At 42.8% G+C, this 27,926-nt stretch overlaps 2 protein-coding genes across 7 annotated transcripts in view; both read left to right on the top strand.

The window, feature by feature from the left end:
• Positions 1-27,926, top strand: part of hoxb3a (homeobox B3a) — a 251,170-nt gene that overhangs the window by 83,481 nt on the left and 139,763 nt on the right. For 5 of the 6 annotated variants that reach the window (XM_055153005.1, XM_055153006.1, XM_020925418.2 and 2 more), the window contains exon 2: positions 7,684-7,823. The gene's annotated coding sequence lies outside the window, so the exon portion shown is untranslated. Of the gene's footprint in view, positions 1-7,683; positions 7,824-26,157; positions 26,203-27,926 lie in introns of those variants that run through there. The other variant, XM_020925417.2, reaches the window with a different exon arrangement.
• hoxb4a (homeobox B4a) lies at positions 18,988-22,982 on the top strand. Its single transcript, XM_020925422.2, has 2 exons — positions 18,988-19,546; positions 21,497-22,982. The coding sequence occupies exons 1-2, from the start codon at positions 19,078-19,080 to the stop codon at positions 21,799-21,801; spliced, it is 774 nt and encodes a 257-aa protein (XP_020781081.1). The 5' UTR covers positions 18,988-19,077; the 3' UTR covers positions 21,802-22,982.

Here is a 27,926-nt window from a genome sequence, read left to right as displayed (position 1 = left end):
AACTTAAATTCAGAGAGGCCAAAATTAAAAACTGGGACTAAGCCGTGGGCCAAACTAAATATTTATTGAAAAATTTCAACAACATCTGTGTGTTTTCTCTTCTTTCGAGATATGTAATGTTAAAGCTTTTCTTATTTAAATAACATGTTAATAATAGTTTTTCTTAAACATTGAATCCAGAACAAGCAGAATATAAAATAATAACAACATTTTAAATAAATAATGTCTCTATAGTCGAACTGTAGCGGACGGGCAGCTCTGATACAGATTTGATATGATCTTATGGGCCAATTATAATTATATCGTGGGGCAAATTTGACCCCCGGGCCTGAGTTTGACATGTCTGAACTAGAGCAAAAACAGTAAAATGTTACTATAATAAATGATGTGGTTGTTGCTTTTGTCGTGTAATTAATAATATTTGTTTGGTTTCTGCTGTTTAAAGGCCAAATATTATGCAAAATTGATTCTTGTGAGGTTTAAGTTGTGCTTTGAGTTGTGTTTTGATTGATTCCCAGAGTCATTTTCCACATGGGTCAGAAAAATTTGACTGATGAATTACCTGAAAACTCGGGCTGAACGCAGAAAAAAAGCCCAAACTCAACGGGTTTTCTCATCGTACAAAAGTTTAATACACAATTCTAAATATAAAATAGAAAAACATTATTTGTTATTGCTTTTCTCGTGTAATTTATAATATTTCTGTGGTTGCTGCTGTTTAAAGGTCATATATGATGCAAAATGCACTCTTTTGAGTTTTAAATCATGTTAATGTTGTTTCCTCCTCAAAAACAGACCTGGAGTTGTGTTTTGATGACGTCACAAGGTGGAACAGAGTGTATTTTTCTAAATATTAGACAGAAAAAAACATGTGGGTATTGCTTTTTTCGTCTAATTTATAATATTTGTTTGGTTTCTGCTGTTTAAAGGTCATATATTACGCAAAATTGACTCTTGTGAGCTTTAAATCGTGTTCTAATGTTGTTTCCTCGTCAAAAACAGACGTGGAGTTGTTTTGATGACATCACAAGGTGGAACTGAGTGTTTTTCTGGGTGTTTTTTTCTGAATATAAAACAGAAAAAAACATGTGGTGATTGCTTTCAGCGTCTAATTTATAATATTTGTGTTGTTTCTGCTGTTGAAAGGCCAAATATTACGCAAAATTTACTTTTTGAGCTTTAAGTCGTGTTCTAATGTTGTTTCCTCGTCAAAAACAGACGTGGACTTGTGTTTTGATGACATCACAAGGTGGAACTGAGTGTTTTTTGTTTGTTTTTTCCAGTTTGGGATCAGAACTCAGCCTAAATCTGCATAGTAATTTATAATATTTGTGTTGTTTCTGCTGTTTAAAGGCCGAATATTACGCAAAATCGACTCTTGTGAGCTTTAAATCGTGTTCTAATGTTGTTTCCTCGTCAAAAACAGACGTGGACTTGTGTTTTGTTTCATTCTCAAAGTCATTTTCCACGTGGATCAGAAAAGTTTGACTAATGAACGACCTTAAACCTTTAAAAAAAAAAAAAAAAAAGAAAGCCCAAACTCAACTGTTCCCTCGTCGTACAAAAGTCTATAAATAGCGTCGTAAAGTAGAACAAACACGCGCACTTTTTTTTTAAAGCCTCAACAGTGACTAATGACTCTGACCCTTTCCCCCCCGGAGTTCACGCGGACACCGGGACGCGCAGGTGACAGCTCCGACATCCTCAAACACGCGCGCGCAAACAACTCTTGGCTTTGGACCCCCGCGGCGCATGCGCAGACGGGGGCCGGAGGAGAGGCGCACAAAAGGAACTCCCTGCGTAAATAAACCGCTCTAATAATAATTGGGTAAATAAATGTGGCCCGGGCTCTGACTCGCGCGCGCCCCCCTCGTGCTCCTCTACCTCTCCATCCCTCCATCCCTCCCTCCCTCCTTTTCGTTCTGTCGTTCTCGCGCGCGCAGGTAATGGCTTTCTAACCGCGTTACCGGGTCCCTGGCTCCGGGTTCACGCGGAGTTCAGGCGCATTCATCCAGTTTAAGAGGCAGCGCGAGCGCCTGTCAGTCTGTCAAGCGCGAGGCCCTGACTTTTAATAATCGCTCCCCCCCCTCCCCCTCCCCTCCTCCTCCTCCACCTCTCCTCCTACCCCCCTCCCGCCCTCCCTCGCATCCTTCTCTCCTCGCTCTACCTCCCTCCTCTCTCTCTCTTCTCTCTCTCTCGGCCCCTCCCTCCCCTGTTTTCTCTCTCTTTCGTTTCATTCTTTCATTTTATCTACATCTCTCTCTCTCTCCCTTTCTGTCATCTCTCTTTCTTTCTCTCTCTCTCTCTCTCATTCTATCTTCAGTTCTCGCTCTCTCTCTTTTTTCTATTATTCTATCTTCAGCTCTCTTTCTCTCTCTCTCTTTCTATCATTCTGTCTTCCCCTCTCTCTCTCTCTCTCTCTTTCTATCTTCAGCTCTCTCTCTTTCTTTCTCTCTTTCTATAATTCTATCATTCTATCTTTCTTTCATTCTCTTTCTCTCTCTCTCCCTTTCTCTCTCTCTCCCTTTTTCTCTCTCATTCTATCTTCAACTCTCTCTCTCTCTTTCTATCATTCTATCTTCAGTTCTCGCTCTCTCTCTTTTTCTATTATTCTATCTTCAGCTCTCTCTCTCTCTCTCTCTCTGTCATTCTCTCTCTCCCTTTCTATCATTCTGTCTTCCTCTCTCTCTCTTTCTATTTTCATCTCTCTCTCTGTCTCTCAATTTCTCTCCTTTTATTTTCATCTCTCTCTCTCTGTGTCATTCTATCTTCAGCTCTCTCTCTTTCTATAATTCTATCATTCTATCTTTCTTCTTTTGTTCTCTTTCTCTCTCTCTCCCTTTCTCTCTTGAGTTCTCGCTCTCTCTCTTTTTTCTTTATTCTATCTTCAGCTCTCTTTCTCTCTCTCTCTTTCTATCTTTCTCTCTCTCCCTTTCTATCATTCTGTCTTCCTCTCTCTCTTTCTATCTTCATCTCTCTCTCTCTCTTTCTCTCTTTCTATAATTCTATCTTTCTATCTTTCTTTCATTCTCTTTCTCTCTCTCTCTCCCTTTTTCTCTCTCATTCTATCTTCAACTCTCTCTCTCTTTCTATCATTCTATCTTCAGTTCTCGCTCTCTCTCTTTTTTCTATTATTCTATCTTCAGCTCTCTCTCTCCCTTTCTCTCATTCTATCTCTCACTCTCTGTATTTCTATCATTCCATCTTCAGCTCTTTCTATTGTCCTGTCTTTATCTCTCTCTCTCTCTCTCTCTCTCTATTATTCTATCTTCATCTCTCTCTTTCTCTCTCGCTCTCTTTCCATTGTTCTATCTTCAGCTCTCTCTCTATCATTCTATCTCTCTCTCTTCCTTTCTGTCATTCTATCATCTCTCTCTTTCTCTCTCTTTCTAGCAGTCTATCTTCATCTCTCTCTCTCAATCGTTCTATCTTCATCTCTTTCTTTCTCTCTCTCTCTGTCTTTCTATCATTCTGTCTTCAGTTTTCTCTGTCTTTTTTCTATCAGTCTATCTTCGTCTCTCTCTCTCTCTCTCTTTTCTTTCTATCATTCTGTCTTCAGCTCTCTATCTCTCTTTCTATAACCCTATATTTCTATCATTCTATCTTTCTTTCGTTCTCTTTCTCTCTCTCCCCTTCTCTCGCTATCATTCTATCTTCATCTCTCTCTTTCTATCGTTCTGTCTTCACCTCTCAATCTCTCTCTTTCTATCATTCCATCTTCACCTCTCTCTTTTCTATTGTTCTATTGTTCTGTCTTCATCTCTCTCTCACTCTCTCTCTCTTTTTTTCTATCATTCTATCTTCATCTCTCTCTTTCTCTATCATTTTATCTACATGTCTCTCTCTCGCTTTCTATCATTCTGTCTTCAGCTCTCTCTCTCTCTCTATCATTCTATCTTCATCTCTCTCTTTCTCTCTCTCTTCCCCTTTCTATCGTTCTATCTTCAGCTCTTCTCCTCTCTCTCTCTCTCTCTCTTTTCTGTCTGTCAGTGTCTTCACCTCTCTCTCTCTCTCTCCCTCCCTTCTGCCCCCTCCTTTTCTTTTCTGTCTCTCTCCATCAATCTATCTTCACCTCTCTCCTCCTGTCACTCTTTCTCTCTCACTCCCTTCTCAATAAATCTTCACCTCTCTCCCTCGGGTTTGCCCTCCGTCTCTCTCTCTCTCTCTCTCCTCCTTTCTTTTCTTCTCTTCTCTCTCTCCTTCCATTCTCAATCAATCATCACTTCCTGTTTTTCCCTTTGCGTAAACCGTGCGTTTCTCTCTCTCCTTTCTGTGTCTCTGTTCATCCTCTCTCTCTCTCTCTCTCGCTCTCACACACACACAAACACTCCTTTCTCTTCCTCTCGCTCCCTCTCTCTTTCTCTCCGTTCTTACATTCTCAATAAATCTCTTTCTGTCCCTCCAAGTAACCCTCCCTCTTTCTCTCTTTCACACTGTTTGTGTCTTTTCTTTTTCTCTCTCTCTCTCTCTCTCATGTCTTTCTCTCTTTCTCTTTCTTCTAAATACATCTCCACCTCTCTTTCTGTCATCCCCGTAAACCTTCTCTCTTTCGCTCTCACACACGTCTCTCTCTCTCCCTCTTCTCTCTCTCTCTCTCTCTCTCTCTCGTTCCTTCCTTCCATTCTAAATAAATCTTCACTTTTCCTCTTTTTTTGTCTCCTTTGCATAAATCCTTCACTTCTCTCTCTTCTCTGTGTCTGTCCATCTCTCTCTCCACCTCTCCCACACACACAAACACTCCTTTCTCTTCCCTCCTTTTCTCTTTCTCTCTGTCCTTACATTCTTAATAAATCTCTTTCTGTCCCTCTCTCCCTCCATTCTTTCTTTCACACATTGTTTGTGAGACCTTTCTCTTCCTCTCTGTCTCTCTTTCCCTCCCTCCCTCCCTCCATCTCTCTCGCACACACACACAAATACTCCTTTCTCTCTTTCTTTCTCTCTCCCTTCTAAATAAATCTACAACTCTTTCTGTCGTCCCCTCCAGTCAACCCTCTCTCTCCCCCCCACACACACACTCCTTTCTCTCCCTCTTCCTTCTCTCTCTCTCTCTTTTTCTCCCTCCTTCCATTCTCAATACAATTTTCACTTTTCCTTTTTTCCCTTTGCATAAACCATGCGTTTCTCTCTTCTGTCTCTCTCTCTCTCTCCACCTCTCCTCCCACACACACAAAAACTCTCTCTCTCTCTCCATCTTTCTCCATCCTTACATTCTCAATAAATCTCTCTCCCTTCCCTCCTCCTTCCATTCTTTCTCTCACACACTGATTGTGAGACCTTTCTCTTCCTCTCCGTCTCTCTCCTTCCTTCCCCCTCTCTCTCTCCCTCGCACACACACAAACTCTCCTTTCTCTCTTCTGAATAAATCGCCACCTCTCTTTCTCTCATCCCTCAACCCTCTCTCTCTCTCACACACACTCCTTTCTCTACCTCTTCCTTCTCCCTACTCTCTCTCTCTCTCCCTCCATTCTTTCGCTCACACACTGTTTGTGTCTTCCTCTCCGTCTCTCTCTCTCCTTCCCTCTTTCTCTCTCTCTTGCAGACACACACAAACCCTCCTTTCTCTCTTTCTCTCTCCCTTCTAAATCAATTTCCACTTCTCTTTCTGTCAACCTTCTCTCTCTCTCTCTCTCACACACACACACACACTCTCCTTTCTCTCCCTCTTCCTTCCTTCTCTCTCTCTGTTCTTCCATTCTCAATAAATCTCTTTCTGTCCCTCCCAGTAACCCCCCCCTCCATTCTTTCTCGCTCACACACTGTTTGTGTGTCTTTCTCTTCCTCTCCGTCTCTCTCTTTCCCTCCCTCCCTCTCTCCTTCCCTCTCTCTCTCTCTCACACACACACATAAACAAACCTTCCTTTCTCTGTTTCTCTCTCCCTTCAAAATCAATTTCCACCTCTCTTTCTGTCAACCTTGTCCTCCCCTCTTTCTCTCCCCCCTCTCTCTCTCACACACACTCCTTTCTCTCTCTCTTCCTTCCTTCTCTCTTCTCCCCCCCCCCCCTCTCTCTCTCTCTCTGTCCTTACATTCTTAATAAATCTCTTTCTGTCCCTCCCAGTAACCCCCCCCTCCATTCTTTCTCTCCCTCACACTGTTTGTGTGTCTTTCTCTTCCTCTCCTTCTCTCTCTTACCCTCCCTCTCTCTCCTCTCTCTCTCTCTCACACGTAAACAAACCCTCCTTTCTCTCTTTCTCCCTTCTAAATCAATTTCCACCTCTCTTTCTGTCAGCCTTCCCTCTCTCCCCCTATCTCTCTCTCTCTCTCTCTCACACACACACACACACTCTCCTTTCTCTCCCTCTTCCTTCCTTCCTCTCTCTCTCTCTCTCTCCCTCCCTCTCTCCTTCCGTCTCGCGCGCGCCTCTATCTGTCCAAACACGTCACAGATAGCGCGTGTTCGCCTTGTTTTGCCGATAGGAGCCGGAGAAGAGAAACGCGGCGCTGAAACGTAAAACGAAAGCGGTTTTTGTACGGATCCACCTGACCCCCGGCTCCGCGCGCACTCACCAAAAAAAAAAAACAAAAAAAAAAACGCGGAATGCCCGGTCACGCCGTGGCCAGAGCGCGCACCTCTCCAAAGGATCATTTATAAACCCGCGCGCAACAAAAGAAACGATCCAGGAAGAGAAGACGGATTTGTGCGCGTGCGTGACAGCAGAAAAGACCCCTCCTCTCCCTCTCCACACCTCCTTCTCCCCTCTCTCTCTCTCTCTATCCACCCGCGCGCGCACACTGACCATTTGTCTTCGCCGTAATGACTCCCCAACTCAATTTGGTATGACGAGGGAGAGAAAAGAAAGAATGAACCAAAGAAAGAAAAAACGAACGAACGAAAGGAGGGAGGGAGGAAACTGTGACGAGGAAAGAGGGAGAGAGGGAGAGAGAGAGAGGCGGGGGCGCGCGGGTGCAGAGGCAAAAAGAGGAGGAGGAGGAGGAGGGGGCTCACGGGGGCGCGCGCACACGGGGTGAACGGGAGGTCACCGCGTCTCACCAATATTAAAATGTGTACCGGGGACGTGGGGTGACACGCCTCGTCCCTTAAACAAAGAGTGTGCCAAAGTGGTAGATTAATTTGAAAACTTGCACACGCACACAACACTTAATGCCTTAAAGAGCCCACAGTCTCTCGGCGGCGGCGGCAGCAGCAGCCCCGGCGCGCTCTCTCCTCTCTCCTCTCCTCTTCTCCTCTCCTCTTCTCTTCTCCTCTTCCTCCGCTCCCCGACGCGCTCTGCCGAAACACCGGGGCGATCACGGCGCGACCCTCGCCTCCTCGCCTCCCTCCAGACCGCACCTCCGCCGCCTCTCGCCACCGCGCGCCGTGGCTCCCGTTACGCGCGTAAAGTTTCGTGACGCGCCGCGGTGCTCGTTTTCTCCGGATTCCTCCCGCGCGCGTTTCAGATCAGATCGTAGTCACGTTTTCTTGATTTAAAAAAAAAAAAAAAAAAAATGAAAATACGCGGATTCAACTGACGAATTTTTTTTTTTTTTTTTGTTTTTTTTAAGGCATAGCGGCGTAGCGGCGTAGCGTCTTCCGGGGGCTGTCCACGGAAATGAGTTTTTTTTTTTTTTTTTTTTTTCAAAGATGCCACGAAGAATTAGGAAGAGGTCAAAACCTGTGGCGTCAGTTTCAGTTTGAAGGAGCTAAGCGAGCCTTTCCTTTCCCTTTTTTTTTTCTCCGTATAGAGCAGCCGCGGGGACCTGAGGAGGAAGAAGGAAAAAAAAAAAAAAAAAAAATGACAACACCACGGGACTATGGAACCGCGCGCGTGTCGGGGAATTTCCACGGCGCCGCCAGGGGAGACGTACCCGGGAGCTACGGAGCGGTGAGTAGACAAAAATGTGACTAAATGTGCTCGGTTGAAGCTGATGCTGCTCATTTGCATATGTGCTGTGCGTGCGTCTGCGTTTTACCAGCGTCGTGTGTGTATATGTGTGTGCGTAAATGTGTGTGTGCGTAAAGACGGCGTGCTGCAGGTGCCTCCTTGCCCACGCGGGGAGGAAGGGGAAGACCACGTGTTGCAGGAGTTGCGGCACTAACACTCCCCTCCCTCCCTCCTCCTCTTCCTCTTCTTCTTCTTCTTCCTCTTCATCTCACTCCTCATCCTCGCTCACATACGCTACTGTACTCCACTCCTGCTCCGTCAGCGCGCGGTCCTCGAGCTCCTTTGGGGTGTGCGTCATTATTATTATTATTATTATTATTAGCGCGCGTTTGGAGAGCCGAGGCGCGCGCACTGACCGCCGCCGCGCAGCCCGGGGGTGAAGGCTAGGTCGTGGTCAGGAAAGGTCAAAGGTCACACTTTCCCTAAGACCTTAAACTAAAAACGGCTTCCTTTGGCGAGGTGTTGTGTTGCCTCTCTCCGGTTTTGCTTTTCGTTTCAAATTTCCGTGAAGCCAAGATTGCATTTCTTTTTATGTTTTCTTTTTTTTTAACCTTCTAAGTTGTTGTTATTGAATTTGTCTAACATTCCACACCCAGATAAGTGTTAATATCACCGCGCTGGATTGTATCTGTGGCGTTGTCGTGTCGAAATCTCATCATAACTCCACGTGTTGTTTTAATTCTTCACAATTAAACGCCCCCTCTGAGCTTTTATTGCCATTAACAATACGAACCACAATCTACTTTTTTGAGAACACGGACATCTGAGACTTCGTATGTGTTGAAGCAATTACATAAATGTTACAATATGGTTACGTAAACACTCCAATTAAATCGAAATTAATTAAAATATAGGGCCTATGGCAATTACGCACGGGATTGTATCATTACGCACGGGCCTATTAAAATCAAATTAGGATTCCCGTGCAAGTGGAGGTTTGTTGACATCATTCTAGCTCACGTTTGTGCTTAAAAAGTAAATATATTCACAAATTACAGCTCAAAATTTAAGGTAAAAGCTTTAAAAACCATTTCTCCAAAGCGGTGACCATTAGTAACCTTCATTTTTTAACCCGCTGTCTGCCGGCTCTTTGCATGACAATACGCGCGGTGTATTTTTCACGCGGCACAAAGGAGCAAAAATGCATTTCTCTTCCTGGTTCGTTTGGCCTTGTAGCTTTTTCACCTCGGTCATCGTTCACAGCCCCTGACAAGCCGCCCGGGCGCTGCTGCACATAATGCGAGCGTTTAACCCTTCAATATGGCGCAGCTTTTTACGCGCTGACCTGGAATTTCCCCCAACGCTTCCTGCATCTAAATAACGCGATTACTGCCTGCTCTGTTTTCAATGTAATGTAATGTATAATATGTTTTTGTGTCTATTTTACTATTTTTTTATTTAGAAGATTTTTTTTCTCCTTCTTTTTTGTGTGTGTTGTTGTTTCTCCTTGGTAATTAAAAGGGTTAGGTTAATTATTTGTAATTTGGATTTTTTTTTAAATTTCTTTATCTTGTTGTTATCTTAAAAAAAATGTAATGTTTTGATTTATTATTTATGTATTTTTGTTTCAATTTGATTTATTTATTTCCCTTTAGTGCTGTTAATTGTAATTTTCAATAATAATAATTTTAAAAAAGCTTTTACTTTACCTTTGGAAACGTTTAGACCTTAGACCTGGTTTGGTTTCGGTTTGAGTCCAGGTTAGTCTTGGTCCAGTCCTTGTTTAGTTCCAGAAAAGTCTCTAATTTGAAGCTGTGTGTGTGTGTGTGTGTGTGTGTGTGTGTGTGTGTGTGTGTGTGTGTGTGTGTGTGTGTGTGTGTGTGTGTGTGTGTGTGTGTGTGTGTGCAGTTGGAGTGGTAGTCCTGGTTTAGTTTTGGTCTAGTCCTGGTCTAGTTTTAGTTAAAATCTTAAAATAAAAAAATAAGTGTGTGTAGTTGGACTAATGATTTGAGCTTGATGTCGTTTTTTTTTTTTTTTTTTTTTTTTGTATTTTTGCTTTTGCTTGTGCGTAAAACCAACTTGGCACTACGTTTGACCTTTAGTCTTGGTTTGGTCCTGCTATAGTCCTGGTCAAATCCTTGTTTAGTTCCACTTAAGTCCGTCATGTGAAGCAGTGTGCGTGTGCAAAAGCTTGAGTAACCAGTAATGATTTGATCTTGTTGCTGGTTTGGTACAGCTCTAGTCCTGATTTAGTCCTGATTTAGTCCTGGCTTTGTTCCAATTAAATCCATAATTTGAATCAGTGTGAGTGTGTAAAAGCTGGAATAACCTGTCACGATTTCAGCTACTCTGTTTGTGCGTAAAACCAACTTTGGGCCAAACCTGTTCAATCAGCAGAACTTTAACCTACTTTAGAACTGATATAGTCTTGGTTTGGTCCTGGCCTAGTCCTGGTTTAGTTCCATTTAAGTCCTAGGTTATATCGTTTTGAGCTTGGTATTTTCTGTTTGTGCGTAAAACCACATTTTGGACCAAACGTGTTAAATTAGCACTACGTAGAACTAGTTTAGTCCTCTTGGTCTGGTCCTGGTCTAGTCCCAATCAAGTCCTAGTTTGTAACGCGTTGAGCTAGTTTGGCCCTCTTGGTTTGGTCTTGGTCTTTGGTCTGGGTCTTTGGTCCCAGTTAAGTCTCAGTTTGTATCGAGTTTGGTGTTTTGTGCCTGTGCGTAAAACCAACTTTGAACCAAACGTGTTACATTAGCACTGCGTAATCCTACTTTGGTCCTCTTGGTCTTGTCCTGATCTAGTCCTAGTTTTCGTTCCAGTCAAGTCCCAATTTAGTAGTTTTTAGTAGTTTAGTCCTCTTGGTTTGGTCCTGGTTCGGTTCCAGTTAAGTCCCAGTTTATAACACTTTGAGCTTGGTGTTTCCTGCCTTTGCTTAAAACCAAATTTGGACCAAACGTGATAAATTAGCACTACGTAGTCCTAGTTAAGTCCTGGTTTAGTTCCAATCAAGTCCCAGTTCATAACGAGTTGAGATTGGTGTTTTGTGCCTGTGCGTAAAACCAACTTTGAACCAAACCAGTTCAATTAGTCCACTAACCAGTTCTAGTAATCCCAGTTTAGCCTGTAGCGTTAAACCAAATTTAGACTCTACGTAGTGCTAATTTAACACGTTATCCTTGTTTAGTCCTCTTGGTTTGGTCCTGGTTTAGTTCCAGTTAAATCCTAGTTTATAACGCGTTGAGCTTGGTGCGTAAAGCCAACTTTGGACCAAACGTGATAAATTAGCACTCCGTAATCTTAGTTTGGTCATTTTGGTTTGGTCCCTGTTAAATCCTGGTTTATATCGCGTTGAGCTTGGTGCGTAAAACCAACTTTAGACCAAACCAGTTCAAATAGCACTACGTTAACCTACTTTAGAACTCATGTAGTCTTGGTTTGGCCCAGTCTAGTCCTGGTTTAGTCCCTGTTTGTAATGCTTTGAGCTTGGTGTTTTGTGCCTGTGCGTAAAACCAACTTTGGACCAAACGTGTTACATCGGCGCCGCGTTGTGTTGACACCTCGCTGTTATGTGTTCGCAGGATCCCGTTTCCGTTTCGTGAATATTTTATTGCTTTCATACCACCATAACACTACTCCTTCCACTTCTACTCCTCCTCCTCCTTCCTCACCCTCCTCCCCTCTCCAAAATCCTCTCTCTTCCACCACGCTGCATGTGGAAGTGGGCCCTCCGCACGCGCGTGTTCTGTTTGAGCTGCAAACGGAAGTGGAGGCCATAAAAGTCACATGCACGTATCCACACACACATTGCACTTTTTTTTTTTCTTTTTTTAATTTGGCACAGCAGGGCAAGACGTGCGTTTCGCCCGTCTCGTTTTCTTTGCTGTGACGTAGAAGGCGTTCTGGTCTACAAAGAGTGAATTGAATTGCGGGATTACGGCGTTCATGGGTATTTGATGATAGATTTGTGTGGCGTTAGAGTCACTTGAGCGCGCGGCAGGAATTGCAACAGGATCGGGCCAGACATTTTTGCAATATTTTCGAACGGCTGGCGTTTCCTCCCCCCGAATATGATCACATGTTTCACACTCCCCAGTGTTAAACGTTCACACTGAATCACGCTTTTTTTTTTTACACTCTGTACTCAAGTGAAGGCCTATAATATGAAGAATTAGACTATCAAAACAGAGGACGTGTCAATATTATTAAACTGAACTGTCTTGTTGTGTCATCTAATGTATTGCAGAATAAAAAAAAAAAAAAAAAAGTATATAGTTGTCATTTATTATTTTATTTATTTATTTATTTATTTATTTGGCCTTTTTTTTTCTATTTTTATTTTTTTGTTTTTTTTGCTTTTTAAAATGTATTTATTTATTGGCTTTTTGGGGCTTTTTATGGGGGTGTTGTCTGTTTCATATATATATATATATATATATATATATATATATATATATATATATATATATATATATATATATATATATATATATATATATATTTAGCTTTGGCATGTTTTTGTTTTTTTTTTTTCTTTGTTTTTTTTTCTTTTTAAAATAGTAAATAAATAAATATATAAATAAATAATGGCTCCATCGCTCACTCACTTTGACTCACGACCATCCCTGACGTTTATCGATCTGGACGGACGCTGCGTCATGCGTCACACGTCTCAATCCGTGAGTCCACATTACGACATTACGGTCCTAACAATACGCTTAACTACAATTAAACAACGTAAAGTCAAACATTTTATCTTTACCAAAAAAACACTTTCACTTCTTGTAAAGCTCTATCTTTGAGGCCTGCGCTCCTTTACGCACAGCACGTGGATCAAATCAGGCTCATTTCAAACACACAGGCAGATAAGATAAGCTTTATTTGACCTGCACTGGTGAAATTCCAGTGTTGCAATCTAAAGTACAAGCAAGATAATATGAAATCAACAATGTGATCAGCGTTTAGGCTCAATAATAATCTTAATGGCCAATAATAGAGCGCAAACTGATTAATAATGGATACAGAAGAAATATTTTATTACGCATGATGCAAGATTAGGTCACTAGGTCATGTAAGGTAGTTAAATATAGTTACTAGAGTAGTTTATTGGTTCATTACACCACAAAAACAAAATCTAGCCAAGTTAAGATAGAAAGTGTCATCATGATGAGAGTAAATGATGTGACTTTTTGTACTTAAAATACACTTATTCCATTGGTGATAATTTTACTTAGTTCGTTTTTACCTCTGTCGACTTTCAAAAACTCCATCCTGAGGATCATTGCACACGTTTTTAACACGTTTATATCTTTAATGTTACATCTCTATTCACTGTTTCATGTTAGTGTTGATGTGTGAGTGTTTTCTGTTTGTGTTTTTGTTTTATTTTGCCTCTTGGTCAGGTCGTCAGTGTGAATAAAAACTGACTTACCTGGTAAAATATTGAATAAATTAAACAAAATAAATGCTTGTCAAGATGAATCTAGTCAAATAAAGTGAAATAATCTTAATTTAAGTCATTTTAACTTAGATAGGTATTGTTTTTTGGCAGTGTATTAAGGTTAGAGGTGTTTTAAAGTGATGTGTAAATGCGTAAAGTGATGCGTAAAAGAGTAAATGCGTAAAAATGGACAGATAAACGGACAGATCGATAAAAATAGATAGGTAGAAGAGTCTAGAACGCATTTACCAAGCAGCCTGATGTTAAATGGCCTGGCTGACACCGGAGCTGGGGGGCGCTTGTTAGCACTGGAGTATCCGGGCCCCGCGTTTCCGGCCCCGGTGTGTGTGCGTGTGTGTGTTTTTTACTCGCGCTCTTCCTTACGCTCTGCCACATTGACCTTTACCTGGGCCCTGGGAACAATGCGCCCCCCTCGGCTTGAAAACCTGCAACAAAAGCGACTGCTGACAAACTTGACAGAGGCTGAGAGACGTGTCCGCGCCGCGCCTTGATCGATACGTGACCCCGGGGGGAGTCAAGGTGAGGGAGCGCGCACGCCCACCCACCTACCTACCTACCTGCCTGCCTACGACGCACCCACCCACCTACACCTGCGCGTACGTACGTCACAGCAGAGTAATCACCGCGGTTTAAGGAGCAGGGTGGCCGCGGCCTTAACGAGCCTCCTCCGTGTTCCTCCCCGGGCTTTTGTTGTCCGCCCCCGGTGATGTATGAGCCGGCTCTGGGAGGAAACGGGAGCCGCCGGAGAGAGTGTCAGTGTCACAAAATCAATGCGAGGGAAACAAAGGAGGAGAGCGGCGGGAGCGGGAGGGGAGGACACCGCCGAAGAAGTAGTGCTGCTCCGGGTGTGGGAGCGAGGAGCGAGGACTGAGGGCAGGGCCTGGGCTCCGGCGCACAGCTCCAACATGGCGGTTATGGCTCCATCAGCTGTCACTCCCTGCATTTATACACATTTAGGTGCTCACGTATGGCACGAGGAGCGTTTCAAGCAATTATTACCTTAGATAGTTGGTTAGTTAGTTAACATGAACACAATCAGGCATCATATTACAACGATTTAACGCAAAAATGAAGCAGTTTCGTTATGCATATCACTAAGGTTATTCTACACTTTGAAGAGGTTTAGGCTGAAATTTAACAATTATTTTGCCAAAACCCTATTAACACATAACCCCATAAAACAGGAGACAAGATAACAGAACTATTTACAGAAAAAAACAACACAAAACAATTTTTTTTTATGAGCTCAGGAAAGAAAACGTCCCTAAATCTTTTGGTATAAACATATACACAATACAGACACACAATCCAATACACATCGATGTTCACAGACAAACACACACCCACACACCCACACACCCACACACACACACACACACACACACACACACACACACACACAGACCATGCACATGTTAATATTTATGCCTACTGGTTTATAAATACACTTAAATAAAATAAATATAATCGAGGGTTACAGTGATTCTGTGAGTTCCATGACGTAAAATATGAGTTATTGTGTTTATTTTTCGATATTTCTCTATAACTCTGGTCTTATTTTTATTATTATTATTTTATTTTTTTTTTTTAAATGTGGAAATAGTTTTTGAGCCTTTTAAAGTTTCATCGTGGCTATTCCACAGATTAAGACACATCGACTCTTCAGGCTGCTCCTCACACGAGTTTTCTTCTCAGATTGGACTCACTTTCTTTGGGTTTGGACATGTTTTGGATACACTGAAGGAGCTGATTGTGACCCTTAAACATGACGATTGCAGTGTTTGGATTATGTACGAGATCATGTAGTTTTAATGTTTTTAATTTAATAAAGAGAGCTAAGAAGAGAGATAAGATTTTGAAATGGCGATGGCGTTTTTTGGGGACGATTGTGCCAATTACGCACAAGTCTCACCTTGATTGCGCAACATTTTGGGAGCATTGACAACATTTACGCAAATAATCGTGTTTAGAGTTACGAATCAGTCTAAAATTTAAGAAGTTATTGCGTAATAGGCCTAAATATAATGATTAATGATGGAAGGATTCGTTTTGTGCACATTCCGTTGCGTTTCCAAACTCAAATGTGACTCGATTTTAATTCTATTTTCATATTTGGTTAGGTTCACGGTTCGTTATTTATTACGCAGCACGTTTTGATTTCGCTGAATGACTTTTTTGTGTTTTATGAGGCTAATTTTTGAGATCACGAAGTGCAAAATGGTTCCAATTACCGAGTTGTTGATGTCAAAAACAACACAGGGCTTCAGTTCTGTTTTTGATATCAACAGCTCGGTGATTGGAGCCATTTTAAACCAACCGTGTCGTGTTTTTGATAGCAACTCGCCATGCAAGTTCCCGGAATTTCTCTGTGTTGTGTCTATGTCTTATTGATTACGCAATTGTGTTACATGAGCGTTATCTGTGCATGTATGTATGTCTGGATGTCTGGATGTTTGTGACGTTAAATTGGCAATATTTACATGGAAACATTTAAAAAACAAGAAGGCATTTGAGAGTTTATTGTAGGAAACGTTTCATTTTTGGTGTTTTCTTCAGTGACTGGGAGTGTAAACGAATGCCAAAACTCAAAAGTCCAACATTTTCGTTTAGTCAAGTTTTGCTGATTTTTTATTTTTTTATTTTTTTTTCGTCTTTGATTCCGTATCCGTGTTTCAGTTGGTTTCACGGTTCATTCTCAACCATCATGTTTATTTGACAGAGTTGCATATCTTTTTTTAAATTTGATATCGTGACAAGTGTCAAATGGAGATATGGATCAGGGCTGTGGTGTTTTTGATGGCCACACGCAATGAGAGATTTGTGCGTCCTTGGAATCTGAATGTGTCTCTTTTTTTTCTTTTTTTCTTTTTGTTATTACGCAATGCCAAGTTGTGGAGATTCTCTAGTCAAATTAAATGTTTTATGGTTTTACACTGACAATATTATGTATCAACCTTGAATTTTCGTAAACTTTTAAAATGTTTTCTCTTTGTTGACCGTAAAGTTGGTGTTTTTTGTCCGAAGTTGACCGAAAGGCAGACCGTGGCGCTGATCCGGAGATGGATCGGAGGCCCTGGTGCGTCAAACTCGCTGCACTTTTTTAATCCAGTTATCCGAGACTCGCGCAGACGTCCTGTTCTAAGTGAAAGCTTTTTCATTCATTTATTCATTGCTCCATCTATTCTTCAGTGCCATGAGCCAGAGCGCGGCCTGATAGGATGAGAGGAACAGTGGCTTACCCGGTGCCAGGCAATCACTCTTTTCTTTCATTAAACTGCGATCATTCCGCTAGAGCGCGCGCCACTCCGACTGCCAAATCCTCTCCTCCTTCTCCTTCTCCTTCTTATCTTTTTGCCGTAATTGCAACTTTATTTCTAATTACATTTTTGGCTGCGTTCAGATTTTTTTTTTTTTTTTTTTCGTCTTTTCGGGAACATTTACTTTACAAATATTATGAAAGCACTCAACCTGAAATAAATAATGGGGATGTGTTGCCATGACTGAAATTGAAAAATATGTCTAGCTATTATAAGTGATATCCAACGTGCCATGTTGCTTTGTTCGCGTTTCTGCGTAATGAATTGTATTAATATTGTCGAAAAGGTGTGTGTTTAACGGTACAGGTGTCTACTAACAACTACTACTGCGTTTCTTCTTACTATAATATGACTTTTAACTGTAGTGAAGCTATAAATAATCCTGTGTAGTAGTATTTACACTCTGCACGTGCGTATTTTTGAAGTAACATACGCGGACAATTGGCCTTTGTTGCACTTAAGGCCGTGCGTAATTTTATCGCTTTTTAATACACAAAAGCATATGTCCAGTGGCGTTTTTATGTCTTTTTCGTCTTTGTACAATATTGTGAGGGGGAAATAGGAGACTGTAGCCCCCAGCAGCGCGCAGGTCAGGGGTTGAGAGCCGGTACAGATGGATGGGGGATATTGCTCGGCGCCTTTTACGCACAGGTTTTTATGAAGCAATAAGGTGGCTGGCGTGCGCCTCCTGAGATCCGCTGTCTTCTATATCTACCCTGTAGATCCGGATTTGTGTGGGAGTCCTTTTAACAATCACAAATTCGCTTCTAGGGGAGTATATAGTGGATTTATACACGACGGCAGCGATGGAACGACTTCTTAGCGTGTAGGCCCGAGCTCCACGAATTCATATTTCTGTTTTGTTTCGGTCGTTTTACACCATGTTGCTACACAGGGTTGTATTTTCGTTTGGGAAAAAATAATAACACAACTTCGGTTTATAAGTTTGGTGCTGTTTTAATATTTTAGTCATTTTACAATTCACCCTGACTGTTCAGAGGTTTTCTTTTATTGCTTCCTCGTATTTGTTTCGATCCTCCAAGCGCCCCGGAGTTGTAAAGGGCAGCAGCGATTCGAATTGGCCTCGTTTTTATTTATTATTTGTCTCCGGGTGAAAAATGATGCGCTCGTCTCTACTGTTCATCTCGGAGGGAAAGGCGTACAGGGCGGGGGGGTGTGGGAGTAACGCGCGTGAAGGGGGGGTCAGGTTTCGATTTGGAGACGGTCAATTTTCCAGAAACAAAGGCTTAAGATATCTCCATCTTCTTTTTTTTTCTTTTTTTCTCCCCGTGGCTGCGTGTGTCCGTGGCGATAACAGTGAATTTCAAGATTGGGATTTAATTGTTTTGGGTGCTTTCAATTCACTTTTACGCATTCACAACCTGTATCTTGAGCGTGGTTTTGGTAATAGGTGTGCGTAATGGTTTGGCACGCCGTTTGTGTCCTTCTAACAGCTAAGAACGGTCCAATAACGCAAGGATATTACTCGTGGCAGCTTGTGAGTGGCACAGGGGGGGAAATGGCGCACAATGGAACCGTGTATTCCAGCACAGCTCAAGGGCAAGGCAGCCTGACTCTCCGGACGTGGCATATGACGCCGGGAGAGGGAGCTTGCTATGCCAGGGATGTTAAACAGCAGGAAAAACCCATTCCAAGGCGCGAATTAACATGCGGGTAGGGGAGCCAGTGTGTGCCTCTTTTACAAACAAGGGACTCGTTCTGAATGCAAAGGTTCGCGCGTGATTTAGGAGCCCGGTAACCTGAATTAGTTGATGAATTTTCTATCGATCCTAAACAAGCCAGATTTGTCTCTGACAGTGGCTGCGGGCTGCGCGGTGGCGAGTCTTTATTAGTGATTAGAGCAGGAAAAAGAAAGTAAAGGTTATGGAAAAGTACGTCCCGACACACACCCAAATGTACACAGAGGGGTGGTGCCGGCGCCACTTCGAATCCCCTCAAGCGCTCTCATTATTTCTCTATTTGAAGTCGTGCGTAAAAGGGGAGATGTTTGGAGAAAGGGAGCTGCACTGTAGTTTATTATACAACTGTACCCAAACGTGTAAAGCAATGTTTTATGGGGCAGAATGCAAACTTGTAGAGGCACAGTGGTATTAGATGAGTCGCACAGAGGGCTGCTAATTGAATCTCACGCGTTGTATTGCTTGTTATTGTGCGCTGCGCCATACACTGTGCAGAAATGCGAGGAGGGGGCTTCGCGGAGGGAGGGGGCACAGGGCAAAGTGGTCACAAACTGAGGCCATATGATGATGAGCACGCGTATAATCCTATTTCCTTATCCGGGGTCCGTCCCGAAGCGCAGCCATTGGCCAAACTACGTCACGTGGCTTCTTAACTTTGTTCACTTGACAGAAAAGTAGGAGGGTTCAACGGAACAGGAATAACCGAAGAGTAAAGCGATGAGATATAAATTTTAGTTATATATTTGCCGACTATTCAACAAAAAGAGAAATTAATGGCCATGAGCTCCTATTTGATCAACTCCAACTATGTGGACCCCAAGTTTCCACCGTGTGAGGAGTACTCTCAGAGCGACTATCTGCCCAGTCACTCCCCGGACTATTACAGCTCCCAGCGGCAGGAGCCCGCTGCCTTCCAGCCGGACTCTCTCTACCACCACCCAACGCACCACCAGAACCATCATGCGCACCCACCGCAGCGAGCCGAGCCGCCATTCACGCCGTGCCAGCGCGCCGCGCAGCCCGCCTCCGTGCTCATGTCCCCCCGGGGTCACGTCCTCCCTCCGACCACCGCCAGCACTCCACTCCCGGAGCAGAGTCACCGCTGCGAGTCGGTGACACCCAGCCCTCCTCCGCCTCCGTCCTGCGGTCAAACGCCGCACAGTCAAAGCTCTTCTTCCCCCCCGAGCGCCCGCAAGGACCCCGTAGTGTACCCGTGGATGAAGAAAGTCCACGTAAACATCGGTACGTGCCACTTATTTGTCTCTCCTCTCCGCGCTCCCCCTCGCTCCGTGCGCGCTTTGTACGCTCGTGCTGGGTGTCCGGTGTCTTCCCCTCTCCCTGCCTGAGCCGCAGTGTAGCCCTTGGGTCAAGATTTACGAGCGTGTGTTTTGCAGGGCCAATATAATTACACCCTCCATAAATTTTTATTACACCTCTTCGCCTAGGTGCCGTGTGAAGTCCGATCCGGAGCGCGTCTCCTAGCTAATCCCTCGCTTTATGACAACTCCGCGCGAGCCCATAAGTTACCTTTTATGCTTTGGTAATTTGATTTTAAGTGGTGGGCTTACATAAACGATGTACTTGAGTCTGTCGGGCTTTATTCCGGGGGAGGGAAAGTTTTATGGCAGCTGAAATATTCATGTTTATGGCGCAGCTCGTAAAAGGCGGTAGAAAAGCGAGTGTGTGGCTCCGGACCGCTCCTCTCGCTCGGGGGAAAGGGGAGATAGGTGCTCGTTTGGCGGCTGCGCTTCTTTGACCGGGTCGCTGAGCGCACGGTAAGAAAAGAGCTATTCTTGAGCAGTTTGGCAGCTTGTCTGTAGTTTTTTTGTCTTTTGTTGAATCATTACCTAGGTTTTTCAATGGCAATGGCGTCGTGAAGTGAAGTAGCAGCAGCACTAGCCCCCCCCTTCCCCTCCCTCCCTCCCTCCCTGCTCGCTCTATCGCTTGTGCATTCTACAAGATACGGTTAACCACATATATTTTTATCATTTGTACTTAATGCATTGCTTTCTAATTTGCTTCGGCCGTGCGTACTTCTGGAGCGCTTCCCCCTCTTCTTGCAGCATAGTGCCCCGTCATATCGCGGAGCGTTGTCAGGGCAGGAAAACGGGGGGCGCGCTTTGCAATAGATCACAACATTTGGATACAAGCGTCAGGACGTTGCCGCGGGGCTCGTGCGTGACATTTGGCAGCGTAGCGTTTCCATAAATCACAAATATTAGGGAGAAATTCCGGGAAAGAATGAAGTGAACATCCTACTATTACCTTTGACCCTATGACGTAGCGACAACTCATAAAAATGTATTGGTGTATAATTTTACGCACCGGGCTTGTCTTCGTCCTGCGCGTAATTTGGATAAATTACTGGATCCCTTGCGTTTTGTAGTGCGTTTAAACTATTACTACAACTATTATCTATGCATATACAACGTGGTTACTACTGCTAACACAAAGCCTATGTTTGGATTTATAATTTTACGCAGCATGCTTGTATCCTTCCTGTGCGTAATTTGGATAAACGAATGGCTGGATGGCAAACGACCTCTATTACCTATAACCTTACAACGCACAGACAAGTATTAAAACTACTGGATACACCATTTTACGCAGTGTATTTGTATTCCTCCTGTGCGTAATTTGGATAAACGAATGGATGGATGGCAAACGACCCCTATTACCTATAACCTTATAACGCACAGACAAGTAGTATAGTATTAACAACTATTGAATCCACCATTTTACGCAGTGTATTTGAATTCGCCCTGTGCGTAATTTGGATAAAGGGGCTTAACTGCTCCCTTGTGTTTCGGAGTGAGCTCCAACTACTCCTATCCCAGCTATAACATATAACTAGACATAAATAATAACAATAGATTCATAGATTCGTCCTCCCTGTGCCTAATTAGGATAAACTAATTCAAAACTAACTAGCCTAACCCTGTATTATATAGCTATAACGTTTTGTGTATAACTTTACGCATGGCGCTTGGATTCATCCTGTGCGTAATTTGGATAAAGTAATACACCCTTTGCGTTTTGCAGTGAGCTCAGACTACACATATCACAGCTATTGCCTATAACCACATAAAAAAGATGTGATAAAATAGATTTGGGTCTATAACTTTACGCAGCGCGCTTGCATTCATCCTGTGCGTAATTTGGATAAACTAATGGATCCCTTGTGTTTTGTAGTGAGCTCAAACTACACGGGAGGAGAACCCAAGCGCTCGCGGACGGCCTACACGCGCCAGCAGGTCTTGGAGCTGGAGAAGGAGTTCCACTACAACCGGTACCTGACGCGCAGGCGCAGAGTGGAGATCGCGCACACTCTTTGTCTCTCGGAGCGCCAGATCAAAATATGGTTTCAGAACCGGAGGATGAAATGGAAGAAGGACCACAAGCTGCCCAACACCAAGGTCCGCTCCGGTTCCAACGGCACTAGTACGAACTCGCAGGGGCTTACCGGGTCTCAGAGCCGGGCAAGCGGACCTCTATAGCCCGTTGACTGGTGAATTAACCCTTTCCGTGTGGTGTTGCCTCCCCCCAAAGCCTATAATAAACTACGGTTGAGACGTGTTTGGACAGCTTTTTGCGTTTGGATTCGGAAGGATGTCACTGCTGCCTATGCTACTCACTATAAATGACACTGTTTTACTTTGGAGAGACACATAATTCATAATTCAGAGTCAGAAATGTAACAAAAGCAAGCAAGGAAGGAACCGAGAACACTTCGGCAGCTCCAATCGCTTTTCCTTACCGTGTCTTTTGTGACAGTAAACGGTAGGCTCCAGACCTGTACGTACGTGCGTGTGCGTGCGTGCATGCTTTTTGTGTTTTTTATTTTTTTTATATATATTTTTTGGCTGAAGATGGATTCTCATTTTCATCTTTAATCACGCCAAACCCGGGGCCCATTTGTCATGTTTACTCTGCGAAGCAAAGGGGTGAAACGGCGGCTCCACTCCACCTCCCTTCTGTTTTTCTGCACCCCTCCCCAAAATCACCTCTTTCTTTCTCTCTTCTTTCTCTCTCTCTCTCTCTCTCTCTCTCTTTCGCGCGCGCACGCACACACACACACACACACACGGACGCACGCGTAAATAAATATAAGACATCAAAAAGCCATGCTGTTGTTGTAACATATGTGATCCAAATGGCGCCATAGCTTTTCATTTTTTTCTAGTTTTTTTGGAATATTTGATTGTACACGCTGCTGTTGGAACACATTTCTGCGCTCCGTTACGCACACACGTCTCCAAAAAGGCATGTTTCCACTCCCGCTCTCATACAGGGTCAGAACAAAAAGCACTCACATTTGTTTTTATGTAAGCACTATTATACAACGATCACGATTATTACCTCGTTTATTTGCTCGTATGAAGTGATTCTATTTTTTGAAATAGCGTGACGACTTATAGAAACCTATGAGCTGCATTACGAAAGCATTTCTTGTACGTTAAAAAAAATAAAAAAAAATAATATCAAATGTAATTTAAGTTGGGGACATTCAGATAATATGGAAACATTTATAATTGCATGTCTGTTATTTTCTGTTAGTCTCCTCTTTTAGATATTTTAAGTAAAGTGTTATTTTATTTACATTCCAAAGATCAGTTTTATTTGATGATAATATTAATAATGAAAAAAAATGTTTTCCCTCAAATGTATTCGTCGCTCTTTCCTGCTTCAGTGTTCTATTTGTACATAGAAATTTAAATAAATGAGTGGAAAATCTGAATGTTCTCTTTCGGTGTATTTTTGTTTTTGTATTTTTGTATTTTTTTTTTATTTCAAATGTAGTTTTCTGTGGGACATCTCTCGCCATTACGCACGATCTCCTCCATCTTCTTGTGCGTAAAAACTAGTCATCTGCTTTGACTTTAGATACCATTCTTTGACGTGGCGCGCGTGAAGATAGATTCCGAAGCTCCATTTGATTTCATTCTCTGTTGGTTTTGCTCCAAACGCACCGAGCTGTCTGCGCAAATCAGGAGCGCGCCATGATTAATCTGCCCGCGCCGTGACGGATCTCGGTACATTACGTGGTGTAATCTCGTTTTAAATCACACGCCGTCCCTCCGTTTCACTCCCGTTCTCCCGTTCATTTAACGGCTGCTCAGATCCGCGCGCGCCCTGGCTCTCTGCGTAAAAAGAAAAAAAAAAAAAAAAAAAAAAAGCCCGCCCCTTACTTTTTACCTACCATACTTTTTAAAAATACTTTCTCGGTTCGTGCTCTTTTAATGCTTTAATGAGTGTAATTTTCACACAAGTGTTGTTTTTTTCTCGCTCAATGCTTCGCAGCGCTGCGCAGTGCGGTTTTTATTTTTTTTATATATTACAAAAAGGGAGCGGGCCAGGCGCCATAGCTCAAACCCTGACAACCAAATAGATAATCAACAAGACGAATGGCTTCTTTTGTAAGGCGCGGCTCCCGTATTAATTTTCATTTTCTTTTCTTAGAGCAGGTATCGAAAAATATAGAACGAGAAGGAGGGGGCGCGAGAAAATAGCATTCCTCGCCGTGAACTTTAAACAAAAAAAGTGTGCCCCCCAATTTGGCGCGCTCGTATTCCGCGGCCCGTCGAAGATTCCCTATTACTTGTTGGTTGATTCCTCCGCGGGCCCCGTGCCACCGAGACTCGCTCTGACCATTTATCTGTTTTCTTTCTATTTACGGACCTCTCCTCCTGGCGCAAAAAAAAAAAAAAAAAAAAAAAAAAACGCACTGCGGGCTCGGAACGGACGCTGCATTTGCGCCAAAAGCCCTCCCCGCGCCACTCTGTACTGCATTCTCCTGCGCTGTTATTAATCGCTTTATTTAGACAGACACCGGTGACGTTTGCGCACTTGAGACATTGACAGCATCTTTTTTCTTTTTTACAAACACACTTTCTTATCTGGTGTCGCGTTCGCACCGCTATAGCTGTAATAACAATAAACATAATCCATATTTTATAATGATAAACCGCAACCCCGTCTTTTCATTGTCACGGTGGGTGCCAAAGTGCAATATAAAAAGGAAGAGATTCAAATGGTGCATGCAAAGCTATAAAAACAGACCTCACGTGCTATCCAATAGAAAAGAAAGGATTACGTAAACATATTAATAATCGTAATTGCCATAAGGAAAGGCAAAGCGCGCTGCATATTGTTATTCTTAGCTTTGCCATAGACGTCTTTACGCACAGGCTTTTTTTGTTTTGGTCACCGTTTGCGCGCAGGCTTTATTAGATTGGCTTTCCATTCGGAGGATAAACCCAATATGCTTTTATCCAATTTGGACTTTTAATATAGCACCTTATTGCAAACTAAACAGTGTAGGAACAGGACAATGTAAGTATGGCCACGATTCGGTATTGCGCACACGGAGCCCGCTACAGTTGCTTGAATAATTGATGTCTTTGCTTTTAGGATTGGTGCAATGTTATACCTTCTAAGTGTGCATATAACGAGCCGGTTAATGCGTGCTAAAAACGTGAAGGTACGTCCTATATTTACAATTTGCAACGATTAACCTGGTTATATCAGAATCTATGGACACGTGGAGTTTATCTGAGTGTTTTACGGAGCATTTTGAGGATTTTAAATTGTCAATCGCTTTGACAGCAGTCCTAATTTGTCATAGTTTGAAAATTCATGGATATTTGCCATTTTTAAAGCTATTTTTAATTTTTTATTTCAAATTAGTAAGCCAGAAATGTCCAAAGCAGAGTTTTAAAAATGTAAAATAATTATACAAATATTTTTAAATCAGTTCTAAATTTTTCAATGACTTCTACAATTGATTTTTTATTTTATTGCATTCATTTACGCGTTTATGTATGTATTTATTTACGTATTTCTGTATTTTGTGACGAAAGCACGTACGCAAATCCACATGCTGCACCTTTCTTCTGTCATTTCTCGTTATATTTTTTATTCATTTAGTTATGGGGGTCCGTTGCCATGACTGCAGCCCATGAATTATTTGTATGGAACCTGCATAACGCCGCTGTAACGTCCCACTCCCCTCCTCCGCGTGCCCGGCGGCTTCACCTTTAACCGGGGTAATATCTGTGTCTACCGCCGCTGTCATCTATGGAGCATAACCGACCCAAACCCAAACCAAACCATCACCAGGCGCGTTTTCTGAACCGAACCACCCCCTCCTTAACCTCTACCAACATCCACCCGCTTCCACACACGGCCGCGCGCTGCAATAAGCCCCAAAGCTCCTCGGTCCCACGTGAAATAAATGAATTTGCGCACGGTTTGACAGCGCGCACAATGCAATCCAACCAGGCATCCGTACTCTTTAGGCCTCCCTCCCCCCCCCTTTTATCAGCTACTCCTTCTGCTTCTGTGAATGAAGGAACAGATTTTTTTATATTATTGTTGAACGCTATCCCCCACCTCTAAGAAGAAGAAGAAAAAAAAAAAAAGTTCACCATTATTATTTGGTGGACAAGACAGACGGGGATGACACCTCCTCGTAAGAAAAATGCGAGAATTATACGCGTAGCAATCATTAATCACGCGCTTTTAAACTGGTCCATTGTCCGAAGCGCGCGTACACACACACAAAAACACAGAGAGGAACACACGCGCGCACGCAGCAGCACCCCTTCTGTTGTACAAGTGAATGAAAGAACCCAAGGAAGGATAGAAGACGTCTTGGAAGACATTTCTATCCCCCCTCCTCCTCCTCCTCTTCTTCTTTCTCCTCTCCTCAAACCTTCTCAAAAAAGTGTGTATACGCGCACAAACACTCCCTCCCCTCTTCTCCCACCGCGTAACTATTCTCATAAACTTTTCCGAACACGTTGGGGAAGAAGAAGGAAAATCCCACTTTTAGTTTACGGGGTGTTGGGAGAGGAGGAGAGGAGGAGGAGGAGAGCATGGCCCGGAGACGAGGCGAGGTAAGCGGGGTCTGGGAATGCCATTTCGGGGGGCATCTCTCTCCGTCCCCCCAGTCCTCTCGGTTCTATATTTGGCTCGCTTCGTGACGGCTCAGTGGCGGTTTTATGGTTTTATTGCCCCCCGTGCGCATTTGGCGAGGTCACGAGGAGCAAAAGGGGCGCACACGTTTGGCCTCCTCGGTGCTCCAAAAGCTTTGATTTTTTTTTTTACGCACGGAGCTTTTGGGAGAGTGTTTTTGTAAGTTTGCGAAGTGCAGTCACACGTTTTGGGTCGCGCTGGATAAACTTTGTCCGTGTGTTGCGCGCGTTGACACCTCTGCGTAAAAGTTTGGTCAGGCGTGGAGAAGAGGGGATGACGGCGTTACGCACATGGGGCAGTGACGTGGTGGATTGTAATGCGCGCACGGGCTTGGGGTCTTAAAATTCAGATCAGATACTGCGATAAGAAGCTGTAATAACCAATACGCACAGAAATCAAAGTCATTTTACTATTTTTGGAGAAAAAATCCTCCATTAACGCGACTAAACACTGAACGTCTGTGTGCGTAAAAGAGCTTGAGAAAGATACGACCACTTTTACTATATATATGATAAAAAACAAACCGTACTTTATGTTGATATCACATTTGGCACACTCACACTAACTTCTATATGTTTTGTGTAGCTTTTTATTACACTAATCTCTAAATATCTACAAATATAAGCAATGATCTGTATTGTTTTGAGCTAAAAATTGCCAGTTTACATCCAGATTTCAATTTGTGTCTAAAAAAAATCCCAAAAAAGTGTCTCATAATGAAAATAAATTACAAAAAAAGACAAAAAATCTTACTTTTTATTTACAATTATTGTTTGTCATACATGTGTGATTGCGCCTTGTGGTTTGAATTTTAGAACATAAGTGCCAAATCTTAAAATCTGAGTAGCCAAACTGAATCTTAGACATTTCAAATATGCCTAAGTAATATTTGTGAATCCCTGTTACCTTCAGTAGTTTAGAAAGAACGTCATTTTGTCACCTTGTTTTCTTGAAACAAACGACTACAAAAGCATTTTCGGTCTTGCAGGGTCGCAGCGGTGGATTATTTAAAGTATTATTTCGGGATTTTGTGTGTTTTAACATTCAACTATTCCTATTCACATTGCCCAACTTCACTCCACTGCTTCTGTTCCATTTCGTGTAGCCTGAAATATGAAACCCCCCGCATTAGTTTTGTCGATGGTTCACTGACAGGTTAAGCTTGTGGCATTGCACTTCCTGGTTGTTGGCTGAGGTTTTGTGCCATGTACTTTTACGCAATGGTTCCATATACAAATATAGTGTCTTTACGCATAGACTTTACCATAAACTTCTATCTCATCTCGTTCTGTTTGACTAATCCATGGTTTGTGCCATTACGCATTTGGTGTGTTCCTTCAAGCGTATCCGTGCTCATCTTTTTGAGTAACATACATACATATTTTATTTAATTTTATTATAAACTCTAAGCAAAATAAATGAGATGGTCTGTTAAATGTTAAATTCCAAATTAGGTTCAAATTTGTGAATCGTTTCTGTAAATTCTCATATGTCTGGAATAAGGAAAGTTGTGCGTAAAATTCGATAAAAAATAGCGTTTGATTTTAACAATTACAAAGACTCTTCTGGAAATTTCATTCATTAAAGGGGACGTCTTATGCAAATTTTGAGTTGTATTTTGACTGATAAATGTGTATTTGAGTAG

Source organism: Boleophthalmus pectinirostris, unplaced genomic scaffold (genome assembly GCF_026225935.1).
Source record: "Boleophthalmus pectinirostris isolate CB_2022bp ecotype Guang Dong unplaced genomic scaffold, ASM2622593v1 HiC_scaffold_17, whole genome shotgun sequence".
NCBI classification, from domain to species: domain Eukaryota; kingdom Metazoa; phylum Chordata; class Actinopteri; order Gobiiformes; family Gobiidae; genus Boleophthalmus; species Boleophthalmus pectinirostris.
The sequence above is the reverse complement of the archived record's forward strand: the minus strand, read 5'-3'. Positions and strand labels throughout refer to the sequence as shown.

Bases quoted from the DNA above. Each gene is read 5' to 3' on its own strand.
- hoxb4a (XM_020925422.2), top strand. From the start codon at position 19,078: ATGGCCATGAGCTCCTATTTGATCAACTCCAACTATGTGGACCCCAAG. The intron at 19,547-21,496 runs GTACGTGCCACT...TGTGTTTTGTAG, and splicing joins GAAAGTCCACGTAAACATCG to TGAGCTCAAACTACACGGGA.